The sequence below is a fragment of the Sphaerodactylus townsendi genome, linkage group LG11 (assembly GCF_021028975.2).
Source record: "Sphaerodactylus townsendi isolate TG3544 linkage group LG11, MPM_Stown_v2.3, whole genome shotgun sequence".
Classification (NCBI taxonomy): Eukaryota; Metazoa; Chordata; class Lepidosauria; order Squamata; family Sphaerodactylidae; genus Sphaerodactylus; species Sphaerodactylus townsendi.
The window spans coordinates 45,033,499-45,056,694 of NC_059435.1; the positions used below are offsets into that span (position 1 = coordinate 45,033,499).

General features: G+C 40.8%; 1 protein-coding gene across 6 annotated transcripts in view; it reads left to right on the plus strand.

Annotated features, from left to right (window-relative positions):
- The window catches only part of CRPPA (CDP-L-ribitol pyrophosphorylase A), a 72,940-nt gene that overhangs the window by 24,917 nt on the left and 24,827 nt on the right, over positions 1–23,196 (plus strand). For 5 of the 6 annotated variants that reach the window (XR_007245799.1, XR_007245798.1, XR_007245800.1 and 2 more), the window contains exons 4-9: positions 2,989–3,093; positions 3,883–3,928; positions 16,375–16,469; positions 16,947–17,039; positions 18,484–18,576; positions 19,063–19,185. Coding sequence is in view for 3 of the 6 variants with exons in the window: in XM_048511657.1 (XP_048367614.1) it covers positions 2,989–3,093; positions 3,883–3,928; positions 16,375–16,469; positions 16,947–17,039; positions 18,484–18,576; positions 19,063–19,185 (555 nt within the window). In the remaining 3 variants the exon portion in view is untranslated. The remainder of the gene's footprint in view (positions 1–2,988; positions 3,094–3,882; positions 3,929–16,374; positions 16,470–16,946; positions 17,040–18,483; positions 18,577–19,062; positions 19,186–23,196) is intronic. The other variant, XM_048511658.1, reaches the window with a different exon arrangement.

Genomic DNA, 23,196 nt, shown 5'->3' on the forward strand with positions numbered 1-23,196 from the left:
GAATACGACTGAAGGGGAAACTTCGCCTTTTTTAAATGCTAAAATCAGAGTAAAATCAAACCATACCCCTCTAAACATACCATCACCCTCAGACTCATCAGCTCCTTTATCCTGAAAACTTTGGTAAATGTATAGGCTTTGCATTTTTTTTCTTGCAAAACAGAAGAGAGTAAATAATCATCCTCACCTGGAAGTGTATAGCTTCAGCGCAATGGCTGCTAAAACCCTACTTCTAACCTCGGCTGCTCTCAGATCCTGGAGGGGGATGGGACAGTTTGTGTCATAACATAAACAGTGCAATTCTAACAATAATTCCCTAGGAGTAACTGTCACTGAATAGAATTGAGTAGGATTCTGAATAGACCAGTTAAATATGGCTTTCCAAGCATTATGGAATATTAACAGTGGTTAAAGATAGCAAGGGTTTACAACCATCTTAAATTAATATTTAAGCTTATTCAGGAAAGTATGCCTGGAAGTAAATGTAACAAAATGGAAGCTTATGATCTAAGTTATCTAAATCAGTAAGAAACTCTTAAATACTACTTTTTTTTAGTATGGTAGGATTTGAGCAGAAAGAGAAGATGAAAAATTGCTCCTGGTATTGATTGTAGCATAGGAAGTTATGGTTGGTTGGTCTGTATCAAATGAGAGTCTGGCTTTTGACAGCTTTTGAATGACAAAATTCAGGAGGATATCCAAAGAATTCAGAAGATCTCTTATGTGACAATATTTTGCTGTTCAAGAAAGTAGGAAGGGCTACATATTAGATGTTAATCAGCATTAATCTCTGTTTGGAAAGGTGAACTCATTAGTTCTTCCATTCTGATCATCCCAAAGGGTAGTGTCAGTTTTGCATATTAGTTTAAAAAGAATGTTTGATTTCTTCTGTATAGATAACTGATATTTTATCTGGCTGCGAAAGCAAAGCGGTTTTAATTCTGAAGAAAAATGTTCTCTTACAGTTCTGCAACACACTTATAGATTTAAGTAATATTACTCCCACCGCAATCACAAAAATAAAAATATATGAAAGTTTAGCTTCCTTGATTGTTATAATGTAGTGAACGTTAGCTTTGACCATACATTGCCCTGGTATGAACAAGAAAGAAGCAGGCTGAAATTGTGTTGACTCTTTAAAAAATAACAAAGGGAATTTCATCTGCTTCCAATTTTCATTTCTTTAAGGCAGTTCCCATTCATAACTTGTATTATTCAAAGTATAAGCAGGATGCCTGAATATACCATCTGCCCACCCCATTGTGCTACAGGAAGGCAGAGTCTAAACAAGTCTTGTGCAGTTTTGATTAATAATTTAGTGAGACTTAAGCTTGGTAATGTTTTAATGTGTTCAAAATTTAGAACAAGATTGGTGGTCCAAGTGAACTCAAATACTTTAGATAGCACTGCACTTGATTATCTCTTTGACAGTGGCAGATTCAGGATCCAGTATGAACTTTGTCTTATAATTATGGGAAACTTTTTAAATAAAGAAATGTTTCACACTGGGAAAGAGGCAAAAAGGGGCCATTTGCAAATGGGATAATAACATACTTTTGTAGGATACTTCTCATAGGAAGTTTGGCCTCACCATTGATATCTAAGAAAAATGAACAATCAAAATGGATGTTTTGTTAATATTTTTAAGTACCCTGTATAACAGGGCTGAAAAAAATCTTTCTTAAAATGGTATATGGTTTGATTCCCCGCTCTGCCGCCTGAGCTGTGGAGGCTTATCTGGGGAATTCAGATTAGCCTGTGCACTCCCACACACGCCAGCTGGGTGACCTTGGGCTAGTCACAGCTTTTCGGAGCTCTCTCAGCCCCACCTACCTCACAGGGTGTTTGTTGTGAGGGGGATGGGCAAGGAGATTGTAAGCCCCTTTGTGTCTCCTGCAGGAGAGAAAGGGGGGATATAAATCCAAACTCCTCCTCCTCCTCCTCCTCCTCCTCCTCCCCCCCTCCTCCTCCTCCTCCTCCTCCTCCTCTTCTTCTTCTTCTTCTTCTTCTTCTTCTTCTTCTTCTTCTTCTTCTTCTTCTTCTTCTTCTTCTTCTTCTTCTTCTTCTTCTTCATCATCATCATCATCATCATTCTGGCTATATCTACTGTCTTTCAAAATCTGTTGATACAGTGAGTGAACATGGGTAATTGTTTAATATTTTCTACATTGCTTAAACTATCACTTATCATTGTTCAAGTTCTTGCGGAAGGTATGCTCTAGCTAAGCTTGTAAAATGCTGCTCAGTGCAACTACTGCAGCTTTATTCACATTTTAACCAGACTGTTCATATAAATCTGTATCCCCATATATCCCTCATCTTCCTTCGTGGCCTGGTAAACGGATGCTGGGCACGCCTTCTGGCCCACCTGGGAAGGGATTCTTGTCTAAACATGCAGCAAGCACCCTTTCTAGTACATTAGGACTGTCTTGTAGAAGAAGAAGAAGAGTTTGGATTTATATCCCCCATTTCTCTCCTGCAGGAGACTCAAAGGGGCTTACAATCTCCTTGCCCTTCCCCCCTCACAACAAACACCCTGTGGGGAAGGTGGGGCTGAGAGAGCTCCGAGAAGCTGTGACTAGCCCAAGGTCACGCAGCTGGCGTGTGTGGAAGTGTACAGGCTAATCTGAATTCCCCAGATAAGCCTCCACAGCTCAGGCGGCAGAGCGGGGAATCAAACCCGGTTCCTCCAGATTAGAGTACACCTGCTCTTAACCTCCTACACCACTGCTGCTCCTAGTACAGAGCACAACTGCCCCCCCTTTTCACCAGAAGACCTCAAATTGGTCATCTTGGGCTGCACTACCCTCTCCAGGAAGTAATCTAGTGCTTTACGGTTTTCTTTTGGTAGTTCTTTTTTTTGACCTGCTGGGATTGGCTATTGTTCCTACTGTATGTAGCTCGTGTAATGCATAGCTTTTAAATTAAAACATATTTTATGTACATGTGTTTTCGGAACTACAATTTATTTGTAAACTTTTATTACAGTGTAATGACCATGACCTGGATTATGGAACAGAATGTTTGCATCTGGCTCTAAAGTACAGCAAGACAAATGCTAAACTCATTGAAGGCCCTCCAGACCTATGGAAGGTAGGATCAATAGTTTTTTTGTGTTTTGTAAGGAAAATTTTTGCCCATGAAATGATATTAGTCAATGAGATGATGGGTGCACTTCTCAATTTGTGACGATTGGCTCTTACAGATTTTCCATTGGTAGAAGAGGAAAGATTGACAATTTCATCTGATGTCCCTCCTCACTGAAGCCATTGACCCATCTGGTTTTTTTAAAAAAACAAACTGTTCCCTAATTCTTGGCAGTTCCTTGGTGGGGGCAAAAGTGACAAGGAGCTGTTGTGAGATCATGGCCTTCTATTAGTGGAATAATTGTAGAATGCAACATTATAAAATGCTGGCCAAATGTTCCTAACCATGTGGCGTGAGCTAGTAGCAATAATCTTTATGGTGCCTCAGTATTGTCTTACACAGCTAGTGTTTAGTGGCTTTTCTATATGAAATATATACTGTTCAGTGGCTTCTTTTATATGAAAATATAACTGACAGATTTTATATTTTATTAATGTAGGAATATTTTCTTTTAAAGTTAATGAAATTAGTATTAAGAGAAAATAAATCTAGTGCTTTTTGCAGATTTAATGATTTAGAATTAATTGTATCTGATTTAAAAGTCTGATGAAAAAAGTCTTACTTTTTTAGTATATTTTTTCTTGTGATTTCTGTTACTACTAGCTAAAATTAGGAAATTGACATGGTATCCGTTAGTGATATTTCAGTGTGAATAACTTCCCTTGGGCATTACATTTATTTATTTATTACATTTTTCTCATTCTGTTAAACTAATTAATTTTATTTGCCCTTTAGGTGACCTACAAGCAAGATCTGTATGCAGCTGAATCTTTAATTAAGGGTATGTTTCTGTCCTTGTTCTGTGTCGGTTCATATAGCCAAACTAAAATCTTAAATTCTAATAGATAAATTGTAAAGCCATACGGAACTCTTGACTAATTTCTTTACAAATGCAAACTTCCACAAGAAATCCCTTCAGTTTTAAACGAGGGTGTGAAAAATGTTGAATATCCTCTTGTTTATTTACTTTATTTATATCCTGCCAATGAGATCCAAAAGCTGCTTACATTGTTTTCTTCTCCTCCGTTTTATCTTCACAACAACCCTGTCAAGTAGGCTAGGCTGAGAGTTTATGGCTAGCTGGCAATCTTCCAATCCAGCAATCTTCCATGTCAGAGTGGTGATTCAAACCTAGCCCTATACTTTAACCACTACCTCACACTGGCTGTCTTTAAACCTTCTGGTATCATCTCTGAATTGGGTCAGTAAATATTCGTTTCTCTACTTAATCCAATCCAAGGGGCAACAGAGCTACAGGAAGTAAACAACCAAGATGGCTGGCAAGGCTGTTCTCCCTTGAATGATTACATGCAGTGTGAAAGTTGTCGTTGTAGTGGTTAAGAGCAGGTGCACTTTAATCTGGGGAACCAGGTTTGATTCCCCGCTCAGCTACTTGAACTGTAGAGGCTTATCCAGTGAACTAGATTAGCTTGTGCAGTCCAACACAGCTGGGTGACTTTGAGCGAGTCACAGTTCTTTGGAGCTTTCTCAGCCCCACTTACCTCACAAGGTGTTTGTTGTGAAAGGGTAAGGGAAAGGAGATTTCAAGCCCCTTTGAATCTCCTTACATAAGAACATAAGAACAAGCCACCTGGATCAGACCAAAGTCCATCTAGTCCAGCTCTCTGCTACTCGCAGTGGCCCACCATGTAGGATGTGAACGCAATGGCCTGCTGCGGCTGTTGCTCCCGATCACCTGGTCTGTTAAGGCATTTGCAATCTCACATCAAGGAGGATCAAGATTGGTAGCCATAAATAGACTTTTCCTCCATAAATCTGTCCAAGCCCCTTTTAAAGCTATCCAGGTTAGTGGCCATCACCACCTCCTGTGGCAGCATATTCCTAACACCAATCACACGTTGCGTGAAGAAGTATTTCCTTTTATTAGTTCTAATTCTTCCCCCTAGCATTTTCAATGTATGCCCCCTGGTTCTAGTATTGTGAGAAAGAGAGAAAAATTTCTCTCTGTCAACATTTTCTACCCCATGCATAATTTTGTAGACTTCAATCATATCCCCCCTCAGCCGCCTCCTCTCCAAACTAAAGAGTCCCAAACGCTGCAGCCTCTCCTCATAGGGAAGGTGCTCCAGTCCCTCAATCATCCTTGGTGCCCTTCTCTGCACTTTTTCTATCTCCTCAATATCCTTTTTGAGATGCGGCGACCAGAACTGGACACAGTACTCCAAGTGCGGTTGCACCACTGCTTTATATAAGGGCATGACAATCTTTGCAGTTTTATTATCAATTCCTTTTCTAATGATCCCCAGCATAGAGTTTGCCTTTTTTACAGCTGTCATGCATTGAGTTGACATTCCCATGGAACTATCAACTAAGACGCCTAAATCCCTTTCCTGGTCTGTGACTGATAGCACTGACCCCTGTAGTGTGTATGTGAAGTTTGGATTTTTTGCCCCTATGTGCATCACTTTACATTTATCTACATTGAACTGCATTTGCCATTTCTGAGCCCACTCACCTAATTTATCAAGGTCCGCTTGGAGCTCTTCGCAATCCTTTGTGGTTCTCCCCACCCTACATAATTTGGTATCATCTGCAAACTTGGCCACCACGCTACCCACCCCTACTTCCAGGTCATTTATGAATAGGTTAAAGAGCACTGGTCCCAAAACGGATCCTTGGGGGACACCACTCCCGACATCTCTCCATTGTGAGAACTTCCCATTTACACCCACTCTTTGTTTCCTATTTCTCAACCAGTTTTTAATCCATAGGAGGACTTCCCCTCTTATTCCTTCATTGCTGAGTTTTCTCAACAGTCTCTGGTGAGGAACTTTGTCAAAAGCCTTTTGGAAATCCAAGTAGACAATGTCCGCCGGTTCACCCCTGTCCACATGCCTGTTTACAGGAGAGAAAGGAGGATATAAATCCAAACTCCTCCTCCTCCTCCTCCTCCTCCTCTTCTTCTTAATGGTACATATCAAGGCTGTTGCAAGGAAGTTTTACTGTGTAGCAGTGCTTTTCTCAGGGGGCTTTATTGCATAGATGAGTAAATACTCATTCTTTGTGAGTCATCTTTTTTTGAGGTTAAGACATGCATCTAGCCACCAGTTTCCTTTATCTACCTTTTTCAAGCTTCATTCACACATCTTAATAGTTCCTTAATTTTACTTAATTTTATTACAATCCTAGATCCACCATCAATAACAGAGTCAATGACGCATTAAAAAGTGTGTACATACAGTAAAAATGCATAGCCTCATTCAACTACATATTGATCTTTGTTCTTCTGAACAGTTCCACATTGAGACTGTGTAGGCCAGCCACAGAGAAAAACTTTCTAGTTTCAAGGAACTGAAGGAGCGCCCTCTCCCACCTGCCATGTGTAAAAGCATTCTTTGTAATTTTTGTGGGTTTTTTGTTTTCAAAATGACTTAAAAAGCTTTATTTTAAAAGTGTGCCTTTTGTGAGATGAAAATGACTCCTTGTGACTATCACTCTTTATTTTTTCTGTGCCTTGATGAGTCTTATAATGTTGGGGTATGCCAGCACTGGCAACAGTTCACCCCAAAGCTAAAAGCAACAGGGGTTCCAGGCTAAAAATTGTCTTTTGGGAAAGAGCCACCACCAGCTCAGAAATCCAGGCAGTTAACAAAAGCTTTCATACATGATCTTCCGTCCTGGTTGGAATTGGTCTCCTCTCATTGATCCGTACCAGTGTTGGATCCATTGGGAAGTCCGCCCTAGTGCTCAGTTCCAGCTTTGTTGCACCACTGCAGCTTGGAACCAACAGCAGCTTGCTTGAAATCCAAGTTGAAGTGTAAGCGTTTGGATGAGTCATTGGTTCTGCATTGTCCGAAAAAACTGACACCCATACCCTCAGTTCCAGAACCAATGACACTAGAACTGATCATGCTTAATGAAGATCCTCCTTGTACACCATTTCCACACCTGTAGGATCCAGAGGAGTCCTTCTTAGAGGGTGAACTCTCTCATGAACTACCTCCACCTCTTAAGTTTCTGAAGAGGTCACTGTCCATTTCATCTGAACTTGCACCATACAACATTCCGTGGCCAGCTCCTTCCCCACCAGTTCCTTGGCAAGGTTATTCTTATGCACCATTTCCAGCTTATGGTTCTGGTTGTTGGGTATATCTATTTATAGCTCATGCCACAGCTGCCCTTGATTCCATCAGTCCAGGAGCTGGCGTTGCATCATGCCTCTGATTCAGATAATGAAGGAGAAGAGGTTTCTCTGTCAGATACTGGTTCCAAATTGATTTTGGATCCCTCCCCAGGTGAAGCACTAGCAGACACTTTGGCAATCTCCCCAAATAAAGATTTGCACTTTTATGTGGAGCAGATGCTCCACGTGGCAAAATCGCTAGAAATGAATGTGTGCTTTTCTAACATCAAGCCTAAGAGCAAAATGTTAAGTGTTTTGTACTCTGATAATCCTACCTTGGTGGCTTTTAAAGTGTTTGGGAACTTTCTAGACATTGCCACATCGATGTGAAAAAAGCTTGTTCTTTCTCATCTATCTCACATAAGATAGACAACTTTTACATTAGAATGACTGTGCATTTTCACCCATCTGCCACCATTGTCCCTTGTGGTTGATGAGGTCCAGGCCCAGATGCAACAGGACACATTGAAACCTTCAGTCGAGGTTACTCTTTAGCTGCCGTCTATATGAGAATTGCCAGTTATCAAGAGATCTTGGAGATCTATCAGCTCTTTCTTAAGGAGTGCATGTCAGCCTGTCTAGAACTAATCCCTGAAGACAAGCACAGTTTGGCTAAAGTTCTGCAAGCGGAGACAGTAAAGTTATCAATACAGCAAATGAATGCTAGACTGCTTTCAAAAGTTTGTTCTGCAAGTGCCATTTCCTCATCCATCACCATCTGTCATCATTCTTGGTTATGATCTACAGTGTTGCTTCCTGAAATGTTGTCACAGGTTGTCAGAAGATGCTTCTAATTTTCTTATCTTTCAAAGGATCTTTGTGACTCTCAGAAAAGATTGGTGATGTACTGGCTGAAAAAAGAGCATATATATATATATATTCTCTCTCTCTCTCTCTGTCTCTCTCTCTCTCTCTCTCTCTCTCTCCCTCTCTCTCTCCAATTCAGAGGCCACAGCAGACAGGGATGGCCCCACCACTGTGCCACCTCCAGAGGGCTTCCAGGTGGCAAGGGAAAGCAGCAAAAAAATGAATCTCCGGCCACTTGAAAAGCCCCCATTTGTGAAAACAGATGTAGCCATTTTTTGAGTGGCATAAGTTGGAGGCCTGCGCTGGGGGCTTTCCCAGACCCCAAATCCCAGGAACACCAAAACCCCGGGGAATGTTCCCAGCCCAATCCCAGCTGCCCCTGTGTACTCTTTTAGTCCCCTGCAGGTGGCAGGCTCTTCCGAGTTGGGCGCTGCAGAACTCCACAGCATCACCCACCTCCATGCTTGCTCTCCTGTTGGCATAGGTGCCACTTATGCTAGCAGGGTGGGCAAACGCACCAGCACGGGCTCACACCAGTTCCAGGAGGTGTTCCCCCCACCCCGAATTGGACTGCCTATTGCTAAAAACTAATCACTTAAAAGTTTATCATTTGTGAGTGCTGGAGTGAAGTCACAAATAGTCTTTATACTTTTATGTATGAAGTAGAATCCAAATTGGCTGCAGTTATTGAATTTAAGTATATCAATTCAGTTGAATGATTCAGTTTTAAAATCTGATTGCTGATGCATTTTCTCATCTTTAGTATAGTTGTTTAAAGCAATTGTAGCCTCTTTGGTCTGCAGAATTTGCGTAAAAGCGTGTGTTACAACTTAGAAATAGAGAATTGGCCATAATAAGCTAAAACCGCTTTGCATATTTTCTTTACACCTAGGTATGAGCACATCATCTCAACAAAGCAATATTGTGTTTGCTGTGCAGACTTGTTGTGCCCACCCAAGGTTGCTGTACAAGCTCAAACTAACAAGCTATTAAAGCAGCTACAGATGCCAAGACTAAAAAACCTGAATGATTTGCGTAAACAAGCCAGTCCAAAACCATATGATGTACCTGTGTTTACAATGAGCATTTCTTGGCAAAGAATGTCTAGATGCCTTAGTAGAAACTGAAAATATCCAAATATGTCCATTGCTTTTTACTTTCCATCCCTGTCTTATTTGTATTTTGTTCAAGAAATTAGTCACAACTTAAAAAAACCAACTTGGTTTTTCAATTACTAGTTCCTTTAAAAAATTATATACATTATAAGCAGGGACCCATAAGGACTTGTTTTGGGTGGGGGTGGGGGGGTGTATCTCTTTTACCATCCTGCAGTGTTCCTTCTTGTTCTTCCCTGAAAGCTGCCATTGCCTCTTCCCTTTTTTGCTTCTGTCACTGTTTCTCACCAACCAGGAAAACCTTTCCTAGCAGCTCTATCTGGGAAAACTATGAATTAGTTGCACAGCTGTCAGATCAGGCCAGTGGTGTGCGGGGGGGGGGGGAATGGTGCCATCCCCCACAGTGCCCCCACCTTCCCCAATTATCTTAGTTCAGCTAGCTGCTCTTTGCAGCTGGTTGAACTCCAAGCTGCTCCAAGTTGTCCCCCATGCCCCCCCTCACTTACCTTAGTTCAGCTGGCTGCTCTTTGCAGCCGATTGAACTCCGGGCTGCAAAGAACAGCTGGCAGAACTCCATGCTAAGCTAAACCCTATTTAACTTCCAAAATCTGATAGATTGGGCTAGCCTGGACCATCCCGATCAGGGTGCCCATAATTAAGCTAATTTAGGAAAGGTTTTGGACTTAGTTCTGTGCAGCTGTAACATGAAGGCAAAGTTGAGGAATACTGAAGAAATGCTACCCAGTAACCCAAAACTGGTTTTTTCTTTTTGATTTCCAAATTACCCCAAACCAAGCAAATCTACTTACTTTTTGCAGATGTCCTAAAAGATGATGGAGAAAATTTTGAAGTTTTGATTTTATTAAAGAACAATTGAATTCACTTGATTTATTGTGATTCATTGATTTAATGGTCCTTTGTCTTTGAGAGCCAGCATGGTGTAGTGGTTAAGAGCAGGTGTACTCTAATCTGGAGAACCGGGTTTGATTCTCTGTTTCTGCCACTTGAGCTGTGGAGGCTTATCTGGGGAACCAGATTAACTTATGCACTCCAACACATGCCAGCTGGGTGACCTTGGGCTAGTCACAGTTCTTCTGAGCTCTCTCAGCCACACCTACGTCACAGGATGTTTGTTGGGGGGGGGGGGGGGGGGAAAGGACATTGTAAGCCCCTTTGAGTCTCCTTGCAGGAGAGAAAAGGGGGATAGAAATCCAAACTTTTCCTCTTCTTTTTCTAATTAAACTTTTTACAAAAATATTTTACAAATGTTACTATGCGAATGCTACTTGTTTAACATCCCAATCCAGAAGGGATCCAGGCAGTGTGTGGATGCAGTGAAAAGAAGAAAGTTCCCGTCTACTGGAGAATCCCACATAGAGAGAAACAGATTTATGCCACACTTTCTGGTGGTGTAAGCCTGGCTCCTGTGCCGGGGATGTTCCTCGGCCAAAATCCTGGTGGAAGCCAACAAAGGTTAGCTCTGTCCCTGGGAATACCTCCAGTCCACACCCAGCTGCACCAGAGGTCAGGTTTAGACTGGCACAGTCCTAGGGCTGGAGCCCAGTTCCAGATCAAACACTGCCTGCCTTCCTTTTTACCCTCCACACCAACATAAGTCCCACTTGTGCTGTCAGGGTGGGCAAATGTGCAAGTGTGGTCCCGAGCCAGCTCCAAGATTTGATTCACCCCCCTCCCCATTGGGATGTAAGTCTTTGTATCATTGCTTTTTAAGAATAGCTACTCTTTTTCCATTGTCTTTTCTTGCCTGTTTTGATATTATTCCTGCTTTTTAAAAAATATCCGTGGTATCCAATTTTACCTTACAACATAGATCTATAAATTAGTATAAACCACAATAATCAGCAACTGCTTTAGAGTTGATTAAAAACACCTTGATCCATCTAAAACGGATTTGCGTCTATTTCTTTAATACATTTATTTTAAACTCTTGAAAAAATACCTATGAATGTAATAGTGTACTTATTGTATTCTGCGTAAACCCTTCTTATCTAGTGCTGGAACATGATTACTGCAATTGCAGTTTCAAAAGTGACCTAAATAATTTAAGAATAATGTGTATATCATCTGATTTTAATTATATCAGCAGAATTTGGTAATCTTTATTATGGATGTCATCCCACCTATGCAAATACAGTTAATGAGTCCCAAATGCCCTAGGAAAGCTCAAACAACGTTTTCTGCTGTTGGCAACGTAAGCCGATGATAATAAGGACACATTCCATTCTGTTAAACTGAACACTGATGTAGGTAACAAAAACACAACGATCATTCAGATGCAAAGCATCATGGTTGCAGTATGTAAACTGTTCACATTTCTTTTTTCAAACAATTATTTCTTTAAAAAATATACATTCTTTCTTTCAGTTTTTTGTAAGGCTATCTTTTGCAACCAGTGGTGCAACCAGAACACTGGCTTTTTTTAAAAAGCACTTTTAATGCTCTTTAAGCAAAACAGGTAAGAACTTGCTAGATGTGCAGACAATGTGGCACATGTCTGTCTTTTTCATATTATTAGTCTGCAAATAGGGAAACCTCATCCTGCAGTTAGAATGACTCATTGAGAAAGGTAGTTAGAAACCAGGTAGTACAAAAACATCCCTTAAAAATTCTCTTTAAGGACTTTTGCCCCCAGGGCAAGTATATCTTTGAACCTCTAGTTGAAACCTGTAAACATTCTGCCTGCCTTTCAGGTATTATACCTTGAAATATACATCTAAAAATAGGTGGAAAAAAGAGAAACTTCTTGTTTTAGAACTCTTGCTCTGTATACTTATTTGACTGCAGAAATTCTTAGGGGGCAACGAGTCCAAGTTCAAATTTGGAAGTGGTAACAAATGTTTCACCTCACTTTTTGAAATTGGCTGCTAATTGGTGTGTTGTGTGGGACTGCCCTAAGCAACCAACCTCGTAGGGTGCCCTGCTTTGACTTGCCACCTCTAAAGCAGCTGCTTATTGTTGTGCAGCACTGTGATTCCTAATCTACACAAACCCGCGGCTCCTGAGTGTTATCCTTAGTTGCACTGCATTGGCAGTAGAGCATCTCCAGCAGTAGGGACAACCACTGTTCTCTTTGCCGTTTCAAAGAACTGAATGGGAGTGCAGATGTTCAGAGCATAACTAAGTGCCTAGCAGTCAGCCCTGAGGACAAGTTAAACTGTTCTGTGCCCATTGACTTCAGTGACCTTGGGAAAGTGGAAAGTGCTGTCAAGTCACAACCAGCTCTTGGTGGCCCTGAAGGGTTTTCAAGGCAAGAGACATTCAGAGGCTATTGCCATTGTCTGCATAGTGACCTGGGCTTTCTTGGTGGTCTCCCATCCAAATACTAACCAGGGACAACCCTGCTTATCTTCCAAGATCTGTCAAGACCAACTAGCCTGGGCCATCCAGGCAGTGGCTGCAGAAGGGTGCAGTTCTGCTCAGGATTGCACTGAATAGTGTTAAATAAAATCAAGGCTCATTTATCAGTACTTCTTCATATGGTCAGCAATTGTAGCCCATTGTAAGAAAGATGAAGGGAGACATATCTGTGCAACCAAAGCTGTTCAGAGCATATTTAGTACCTTGAGACCACAAGGGGAAGCGCAGCATAAAATTGAACATAAATCAATAAATAAATGTATGGAATGGACTGTTCTCATTTCAGGTTGAAATGGGGCATATGATCTTCTGAGTAATGAAGAAGATGAGTTTGTATTTATATCCCACTTTCCTGTGAGGAGTCTCAAAGCAGCCTACAAACTCATTCCTTTCCCCTCCCTACAACAGACATCTTGTGGGGTAGGTGGGGATGAGAGAGTTCAGAGAGAACTATGACTAGCCTAAAGTCACCCAGCAGGCTTCGTGCAGAGGAATGGGGAAACAAATTCAGTTCACCAGATAAGAGTCTGCTGCTCATGTGGAGGAGTGGGGAATCAAACTCGCTTCTCCAGATTAGAGTCACCTTGCTCTTAACTACTACAAGGGCTTTAAAAATTGTAGCAAAAACTCTGTGTGTGTGTGCACTTGTCTAAGATTACACTATCATTACTACAGCTATTCTGATGTTAGAAATCTGTATGTTTGAACTGGGATGGGAATGGGGTAGATGGTTGCAAGAATAAGAGCAAAACAAAGCAGCTTTCAGGTATTAATTTCATTTTTATTATAGTTTGCGATTTTTGAAATATGTTTTATATATATAATAACAAAAAGTTGAATAATTGTCATTGTCTAGCAACATTTGTTTGTCCGTATGTCTTACTGAACATTATTTTTTTCTCCAGATCAGTCATGCCTGACTCACTGATAGTTAATCTCAAAATGTAAGGCTACCCATACAATAGATAGCTGAAATGTTGTACTCCAGATGCTTGCTTTACAAGTCCGGCAATGATAAATGTTTGCATCTCTCAGTTAAAATTGATGTGAATAGTTAGCCTACAACACCACAACTACTGCAAAATGCAGCATTTAAAATTCCTTCACTGGGAATATAGAACACAATGCTTATCTCCATAACCAAGATGAGTGCTTGAGCACAAGTCAGGCTGACACAACACAAGGTAGAAAATTATCTCATGGTAAATAACATTCTAGGAAGTTTCTGTTAAAGGAATGGGACAGGGTTTTTTTTTTTTTTTTTAATATTTTTATTGATATTTCGGAATTGTTACAGATTTATATTGTATACTTTATATACATCCTCCATATCATTTTTCCCTCTTTCTCCCCCCTCCCTCCTTCTTCTTCTCTTCTTTAGATGCACAGCAGCAGGTCCATTCTTTTCAATCTTCTTATCCATTTTTCTTCTGTAATTCCAATTTCGTTTAGCCAGTCTTTGAATTCCATCCAAATCTCCTTCATATCCTTTTGTTTTTCTTGCCATATTTGATTTCTTGACATTGTGTCGAAAATTTCTAATTGTATTTGCTCCCATACATATTCCAACCATTTCTGCATTGTCCAGATTTTTTTGTCCTTCCACCCCAATGCTATTACTGCATGGACCGCTCTAATCATGAATTTGAAAAGTTTTCTTTTTCTTTGTTCTATTATAGTATAATCCACTATACCTATAAATAGTAAATCTATATTTATCTTTATTTTTACCTTTACATATTTTTCTATGTATTTTATCACATTTTCCCACATATTTTTTTACTTCTATACATTCTAGCCACATATGGGTATATATTGCATTTTTTCTCCACAATGCCAACATTTCGGACTGAGCCCACTTATCATATATGCCAACTGTTTCGGTGTTCTATACCATTTTAATATTAATTTCTTCTCTAGTTCTGCATATTTATCTATTTTTATTTTATTCATATTGTCTATAATCCTTTTAATAAGGTCTATGTCTTTCACTCCATCTTGTTGCCATTTTTCCATTATGATTCTTATCATGAATTCTTGATCTTCTATCATGTTTTTGTATATAACTCCTAATATTTGTCCTTTCTTTTCCTCATATATTTTTTATACAACTTTTCATTATACACTCTTCCTCCCTCCTGGAGGCTTTTATCTTTTCCCAGATTCCTCTTAATAGTAACCAGTTTTCTTTACCTCCTTTCTCTATAAAATTTGGAAACGGTATTAATTCTCCTCTTTCATTGTACAGTTGTGCTACCTTGTATATTCCTTGTCTGTGTAGAGATCTTATTGTTTGTGCTCCTTCCTGTCCAACCATGCTCATGAAAGTGGTGTCAGCACCCAGTAGCCCTGGCATCCATTTTCCCTTCCATTTCTCCCAGATTTCCATTAACACCTTTCTAGGGCCTTTTAATTTTTGTCTTTCTATTTTTGAACAACTTGAATATATTCCAAAGCTACCCGTGTTCAAGTTTATTTCATTTTCTAACTTCATCCATCTGTCTCTTTTATCTATTTGAATTCCCATCAAACTTTTTATTTGAAATGCCTCGTAATATTCCTGTAATTTTGGGAGCCCCCAGCCCATTAGTTTTTTAGACATATAGACTATTTTATTCATCACTCTTGGTTTCTTTTGATTAAATGCCCATAGTTTAATTTTCTTATCCCATTCTTCAAATTGTTTTTTCTTAATCTCCAACGGCAAAGTACGAAATAGATAGAAGAGTTTTGGCATTATACACATTTTTAATGCTACTATTCTCTTAGAAATAGATAGATTCTTCCCTTGCCACTCCTTTAATTGCTTCATTATTTTTTTCCATATTACTTCGTAATTATATTTAAACATCTTTTCCTTCTTATTTGTTAATGTTATACCTAAATATTTAATCTTCTTCTTCACCATTTCTTTTCTGGACAGGGTTTTTTTTTCCTATGCCAGGTCACTCCTGTCATCTTTGGAGGCCCTGTTTTGGTTACCTCTGCCATCTGTAGATGGATGGTGACTAAAGAAAATGCTTTCTCAGTCATAGCACCAGAATTTTGAACCTCCCTCCCCAGGGAAATTTGCCTGTCTTCCTCTACTGGTATTTTCCACTAGGGCACAGGTGTCAAACTCACGGTCCTCCAGATGTTATTTTATTTATTTATTTATTTATTTCGATTTATTATACCGCCCCATCCCCGTAGGGCTCTGCCAGCATCATGCTGGGGATGATGGGAACTGTAGTCCATAACATCTGGAGGACTGCGAGTTTGACACCTATGCACTAGGCGCAGGGGTGGGCAACTATGGCCCTCCAGATGTTCGTGGACTACAATTCCCATCAGCCCCTGCCAGCATGGCCAACTGGCTATTCTGGCAGGGGCTGATGGGAATTGTAGTCCATGAACATCTGGAGGGCCATAGTTGCCCACCCCTGGTAGGGGATGAAGACTGTTTTTGTTTCTTTTGGCATATCCCCAGTAACTGTTATTGGACTTTCTCCCTGGTTCTGGTATTTTATGTGTTTCATTGAATATTTTGTAACTTTAAATGTGTTTAATTTTTCTAATGTTTCTTATGTCCTTGGAAACCTGATCTGGCAGGAAGGCAGAATAAATATTTTTGATAAATAAATCCCATTCCATATATAAAATATGACTTTGTTTAGAACGTGGAAGCTAAAGAAGGTCTCAAGTGGTGAATAAGTAAGAGCTGTAATGTAACTCTACATGTAGGGATAACATGGAAGTAATAATAATAAGTGTGTTCTTCTGGTTTTAAATTCTCTTTATTAGAGTCCCTATCACAACATGTTTGTGTTGTCACTTATCTGGAAGAAAACTCTGTGCAGGCAAGGTTTCTCCATGAAACACTGAAGAATCATGTGAAAGTAAGTATGAGTTTCTGATTCTCATGTCAAAATAAGAGTAATTCCAGTTTGAAAGATTGTCAAAGTTTTTGTGCCACTGAACATAGCCTCTGTCAAGACCTTCAGATCAAATTATTGCAGCTCTGGTTGAATTGGCATCCTAGATTGTTGGTCTTCCTTTCTTATCATCTCGACTATTCGCTGCTAGTCAGAAACAATTGTGTTCTAAGTAGCAGAATAGCACTTCTCCCAAGTTTAATCAGGGTCACTTGGCTCAGATTTCATGAAAATGTTCTAGAGGGGAAGATTTGGTTTGAACTGTATAGAAATAATTGCAGCACAGTCTTTTTCCTATTCCTCTTGAAATGTTACTGTATCTTGTTACACAAATAAATTACACCACAAATGGGTCAGCAGTCACTACTTTCCATTATGGGTTCTTTGAGATATGGAGCATAATAATGGTTTCAATAACACAGTCTATATTTCCTTTTTCAGCAGGTTAAAAGTTTATCATCAACTCTATGTAAAGATGATAACCATCTGCAACATATCTTATTAGGGCAGTGTTACAACTTTATTTGCATAAGTGTAAGTACTGTGAAAAAAATAATTAATAGCAACTTCCATGTTTACTGCATCACTTCATTGTCCTTGGGAAAACTAGCCTCTTTGCAATTTTCATGGTTCACTGTCAGACTGACAGAAGTCAAACCCTGAATTATAAAGAGTAGATTCTGAGGTAAACTAGGCCATGCGTTTCATCTAGTCATCAGCTCACTCAGTTTGATACTTGGAGTGTTGGCTGAGTGAAAAGTACTGTTTGAATGTTTTATAACACAGGTACACTTCATACAAAGTTGTCATTTTCCTGGCATTCAGCTAACAACATTTTAAAATGGAATTTCTAAACCTGGACAATTACTGCTTACTTAGTTTTATTTCTTGCAGCATTCCCACTGTCTTTTCAACTTCCTGCTCTATTTATTATTTATTTTATTAAATTTATATCCCGCCCTATCCTTGTAGGGCTCTAAATATCATATGTTTTGCAGAAATACATTCTGCAAATATAAATGATCCTGTCATCAAGCTCAAAGAATCTGACTGATAATAGTAGTGTGATTGGAAAGACATTTTTCTCTTGTCATATTGGCTAGTTAGTGACTCTGTAGTTTTTCCTCATTCATTATGATATGCAACTTGGCTTAGTTGTGTTCTCTAGAGCTATTTTTATTGTATTTTTTAATCCAAACCTTCTTCCAAAGAGTTCATGGACCACCGTTGTTTATTCACAATTGTCTTGTGTGGTAAACTGTGCTACACTACCTGGATGCTGTACAGTGTATTTATTGAGATATGTAGGTGATTAATAGGAAGCTTAAAGCTCTCAAAGATACTGATGTATCCAGCTACGCTGTTTCACTGGCATGGTAGGCTACAGCAGGAAGGATCAAGTCGTACTTCATGAAGCCTTTGGGTGCTTGAAAGTACACTCTTCTTTATTTTGTATTGTCGAAGGCTTTCATGGCCAGATTCAACTGGTTCTGGTGGGTTTTCCAGGCTGTGTGGCTGTGGTCTGGTGGATCTTGTTCCTAATGTTTCGCCTCTGTAAGATGCTCGCCATAGGTGCAGGCAAAACATTAGGAATAAGATCCACCAGACCACAGCCACACAGCCCAGAAAACCCACCAGAACCAGTCTTCTTTATTTGTTTTGCTAACACATATCTGTTGAACAGCTGATCTCGCTCTCTTTTTCTCTTTCTGTGTGATTCTGTAGCTCTTTGCTTCCTAAAACGAATTCACATCTATTAGTAAGTGTCCGGAGATGCTTCTACAAAAATGGATGAACTTGTCTTGCAGAAGATAATTTGTCTTTGGTGTGACTTTTGCCCATTAGAATTCTTGTGATTCTGTAGCTCTGTTTATATAGGAGGAAGAGGGGAAAAATACAGCAGATGATTTACATTGCCCAGTCTAATGTACATGTCAAGTATTTTCTTTTTGTTAACATGAATTTTGGTTTTCTTTAGGGTACGCTGTCTGGCTTTAAAGAATCCCAACAGTTAGTAGAAGCACTTGAAAACACAAATGCTTCTGTCTTATACCCCATTGTCCTAATTTTGGTAAGGCAGTTTGTTAACGTTGTTTTTGTTGATTTAAAATGTTTATCTGTTTAAAACATTTATATACTCATATCTTGACTGAGTACCTCAGGCCTTGAAGTGGGTAACAACAATATAAGAACAGTTTTACTGTGTGCCACTTATAATTAGACTATAATTAGACTTTGTGAATATCTGTTTACTTTTAATACGATAGGTTATTTTGCTGCTTGTTACTGCTTCCTCCAGCTAAAAATACCATTTAAGCTAAAAATACCATTTAAGTGAAAATCTGAACCTCATGAAACCTAAGTATGAACCTTAAGTATGAAAAAAGCTGCAATAGATGTTTGAGAGCTACTGGATTATTTACATATTAAAAGTATTACAAATGATTAAACAGAAGCCTTTCTTACGTGCAGTTGGGAATAGCAGTCAGTAATCTTTTTCTTGAAGGTCTATTTTCTTCTGAGAAGCATTGTATGAAATTATCCTGTCTCTTTGTAGATATATTTGGATAACTTAGAAGACCTACTTTGCAGTAGTGAAATGTCCAAGCTAGCTGAACTTGCCAAGGAAGTGAAAAAGAAAAATATTTTCCTGTATGGTCTCGTTATGCAATACCAACAGGTATGTACTAAAATGAATATATCTGTGAATATTCTCCTTCATAATCTCAATGAATGGTACCTTTTTGAGCGAATAAAAATTCAAGCAATAAAGTTCTGTTTTTTGTTGTTCGATTATGTGTACTTTTCAACATTATCCATAATTTTGAGCATAAATATGTATTTTCTCATGAAATATAGAAAGCTATATATAGAAAGCTATATATAGAAAGCAAACTTAATTTTCTTATTTGTTCAGGAAATGTATATTCCACTTCTAAAACAATGTCATCAGAACAAATCATACGAACAGCAGGAAGTATTACTCCATAGTCTAAAATGATATTTGTAAAACGATTTTCATTCTAGGGTTACAGCAAAGAAACAGTATTTAAAAAATAAACTCCTCAGTTAAAGTCTGTGAGAAGAAATGATACCTAAAGCAAAGTAGGACGGCATTCTGTAGGCAAGATTTATAAACTTGATTTTGTACAGGCTGTTTGAAAAGACTCTCTTCTCCTGGGGGCGGAGTCCATCTCCGCTGGGTGTTTCTCAACCTTCTGTTAGGGAGGCAGGCCTAAACTTTCAATTTCCTGTCCCTGGCTCCTCCTCCTCTTTGTTTCCAGATACTTTCCTGCCTAGCTAGGGAGTGCACCTATAGTGTTTGGCTCCACTATTTTACTCTACTACCTCCTCTTTTCTCTTAATTCTTCTTATTCTTCTACTACCCGCACTCTGAATTCTTCCTTACTGCGGCAGGTAGGGTTCTTCCCCTCATACAACCCCCCCCCCCCACCCTTCCCGCCAAAACTAAAAAACAAAATGGCGGACGGATCATTTTCACCTCCCAGGCCCCAATTTGCCAAATCCACGGCAGAGGCCACCAGATCCTCCACTTCAAGGTCCCTTGACCTAACGGGAGGAAAGAAGCCAACCGCGAAGGGAAAGCCTGAAAAACGCAAACCGGACGAAGAAGCCTCCGGAGCTGTCAAGCTAGCCCCTCCCGCTTTCAAACGCGGAGGCAAAGAAACGACGACAGAGCAGATGGACGCCGCCGGCCCCTCACGAAGCTTCAAAGCTCCCAGAGCGAGGCATCGGCTGCTCCCCCTCCCTCCCTCGAGCCTTCGAACAGGACTCAAGACAACTTCAGGCAAGAATTTATTGATGAGGGAGGGAGCGGGATGGAAATCGAAACGAGGGAGGATTCTGGAGATGAACCCTTTAACCTCCAAAATATGACTGCCGCACAATTTTCCCAAATTCTCAAGGCGGCAGTAGCAGAACAGATGCAATCTGTAAATACTACCACAACACGGGCCCTCTTCTCAAGAGTAGCACCAGCTCCCCATAAAAAACGATACCTCCCCAGATCAGGCAGGGAATCCTCTAGCCTTCCCAGGGGAGGAAACATTCAGCGGAGATGAGACTCTGGAAGAACCAGAGCACTTTTCGGATCAGGATGAACCCTCAACTGAAACATCAGATCATTTCACCAGATTTTTCAAATTGGAAGACCTCCCCATGCTAATAAATAAAACTATCTCAGCCCTGGAATTACAGGATGAGGAGGGAGCCCAAGACCCATCCGCCCCTTCCACCTCCACAAAACCCGTTAAAGGGAAGCCTAAAGGAAACAAAAAAAAATTTCGCTCACACTGACTCAGCCTCCAAATATTTTCCCATCCCGGAATACTTAGAAAGAAAAATTAGAAAAGAATGGCAACAACCAGGGGCAGCGAGAGGCTTACCCTCCAACATCAAGAAACTATACCTGGTACCAGAGTACATTAACTCCATGCTGAAAGTGCCCCTAGTAGACGCCCCAGTAGCAGCACTCCAATCAGGAGGACTGGTCTCCAAAGATGGAGACGGCTCCATTAGAGACGCCATGGATAAACGTTCAGATGCTTCACTAAGAAGGGCCCACGAATGGACAGCCACAGCAATGAAGGCGTTAGCACCCTCAGCTGTAGTCGCACGCGCCCTCTTAGTCTGGTCAAACAGAGTCATGGCAATGTTACCACCCGAAAGCACAGCGCTCAGGGAAGGCATCCAAAGAATTCTTTGCGGAGTCTCCTTCCTAGCCGACTCCAACCTGGATGCACTTTTACTCTCGGCCAGATCCATGGCAGCATCCGTAGTAGCCAGGCGTAACAGCTGGCTTAGGGCATGGCAGGCAGTACACCATTCATGGGTACTGGTGGCAAACTCCTCCTTCCAAGGGGAGATGCTATTTGGCCAAGAGTTGGACCAAGTGCTCACCGAAACAAGAGACAAAAAGAAAATCATGCCCAAATTCGTGAGAGCCGATCGACCTCAATTCCAAAGAAATACATTCAGATCACACCGCACATTACCAAGAGCCCCAAGAGATCTCCCACGACAGAACTGGAGACCCCACAACTCCTTTCGTGGCCGTGGCTCCTTTCGAGCCCACCACTACCAACCCACACAAACCAGAGCAGACAAATTCGGGAAGTTTGACAAATCAGGCAAACAATGACGCCGACACCATACCGGTGGGAGGGAGACTCTCCCACTTCTCCAAACAATGGAGAGGGGAACACACAGACAATTGGGCACAGGAAATCATTTCATCAGGCTACCTCATAGAGTTTGCTCACATCCCAAAACCACGTTTCTTCCAAACATCAAACTCCAGGAACCCCTCCACACTGTCCCGCAACCAACTGGCAGTCCAGCACCTACTAGACATAAGAGCAATAGAAAGGGTCCCTCACACGAGAAGTCATTAGGGCATATACTCACATTTTTTCACAGTCCCCAAAAAGACCGGGGACTGGAGAGCCATCCTGGACCTAAAATACGTGAACAGGCACATCAAACTCCGTCACTTCCGGATGGAATCCCTCCGCACCATCACGGAGGCACTTCGCCCAGGGGAATTCCTCACATCCCTGGATCTAACGGAGGCTTACCTTCACATAATGATCCACCCATCACATCGACAATACCTAAGGTTCGTTTCAAACGACCAGCACTATCAGTTTCGTGCTTTACCATTCGGACTCTCCACCGCGCCCAGAATATTCTCAAAGGTACTACTAGGCCCCATAACACTACTACGCAGACAGGGAATTCACGCACACCCCTATCTAGACGATATTCTGGTCCGATCCCCCTCCAGAGAAAGGGCACTAAAGGACATCCAGATAGTACTCCTCACCCTAAGACAACACGGGTTCTTGGTAAACATAGCCAAAAGCTGTTTGACACCATCACAAGAAATGGAACACCTAGGTGCCATCATCTCCACAACAAAAAATCGACTCTTCCTTCCCCATCCAAGATCGTGATCGATTCAAAAGAAAACAAAAGCAATTATACTAGCCAGACAATCATCTCTACTTTGCCTCACCAGCCTCTTAGGCCAATTCATAGCAGCCATGGACATGGTGCAATGGGCAAGATTCCATGCACGTCAGCTACAAATCTTTCTTCGCCCATTCCAACTAGACATCATGAGAAAGCGGGACCACTCACTGACCCTGAAACCATCACTGAAGTCCAACCTCCGTTGGTGGGACCATCCGAAACAACCTATCCCAAGGAAGACCTTCCTATTCCCCAAGCTTCCACAGATATTCTCGGACGCCAGCCTCAGGGCTGGGGAGCAACCCTGAACAACAACTTTGTACAAGGGACCTGGAACAGCGCAGAATCTGCACTTCCAATCAACATCCTAGAAACTCGAGCAATCCTCCTTGCTCTAATACAATTCCATCCACAGATAAAGAATCAACACGCCCTCATACTTAACGGACAACGGGCGGCTAAGGTATACTTAAACAATCAGGGAGGATCCAGGTCCTCAAACCTATATCGAGAATCAGCCAAGATACTCACATGGGCAGAGAAAACCTAAAATCCATACAAGCAGACCACATACAAGGAAAAACTAAATGTCTCAGCGGACTGGCTGAGCAGATCCACAATCCAGGAGGCGGAATGGTCAATCAACAGAAAGACCTTCCTTCGCTCTCCCAATACTTCGGAACGCCAGAAGTTCCAC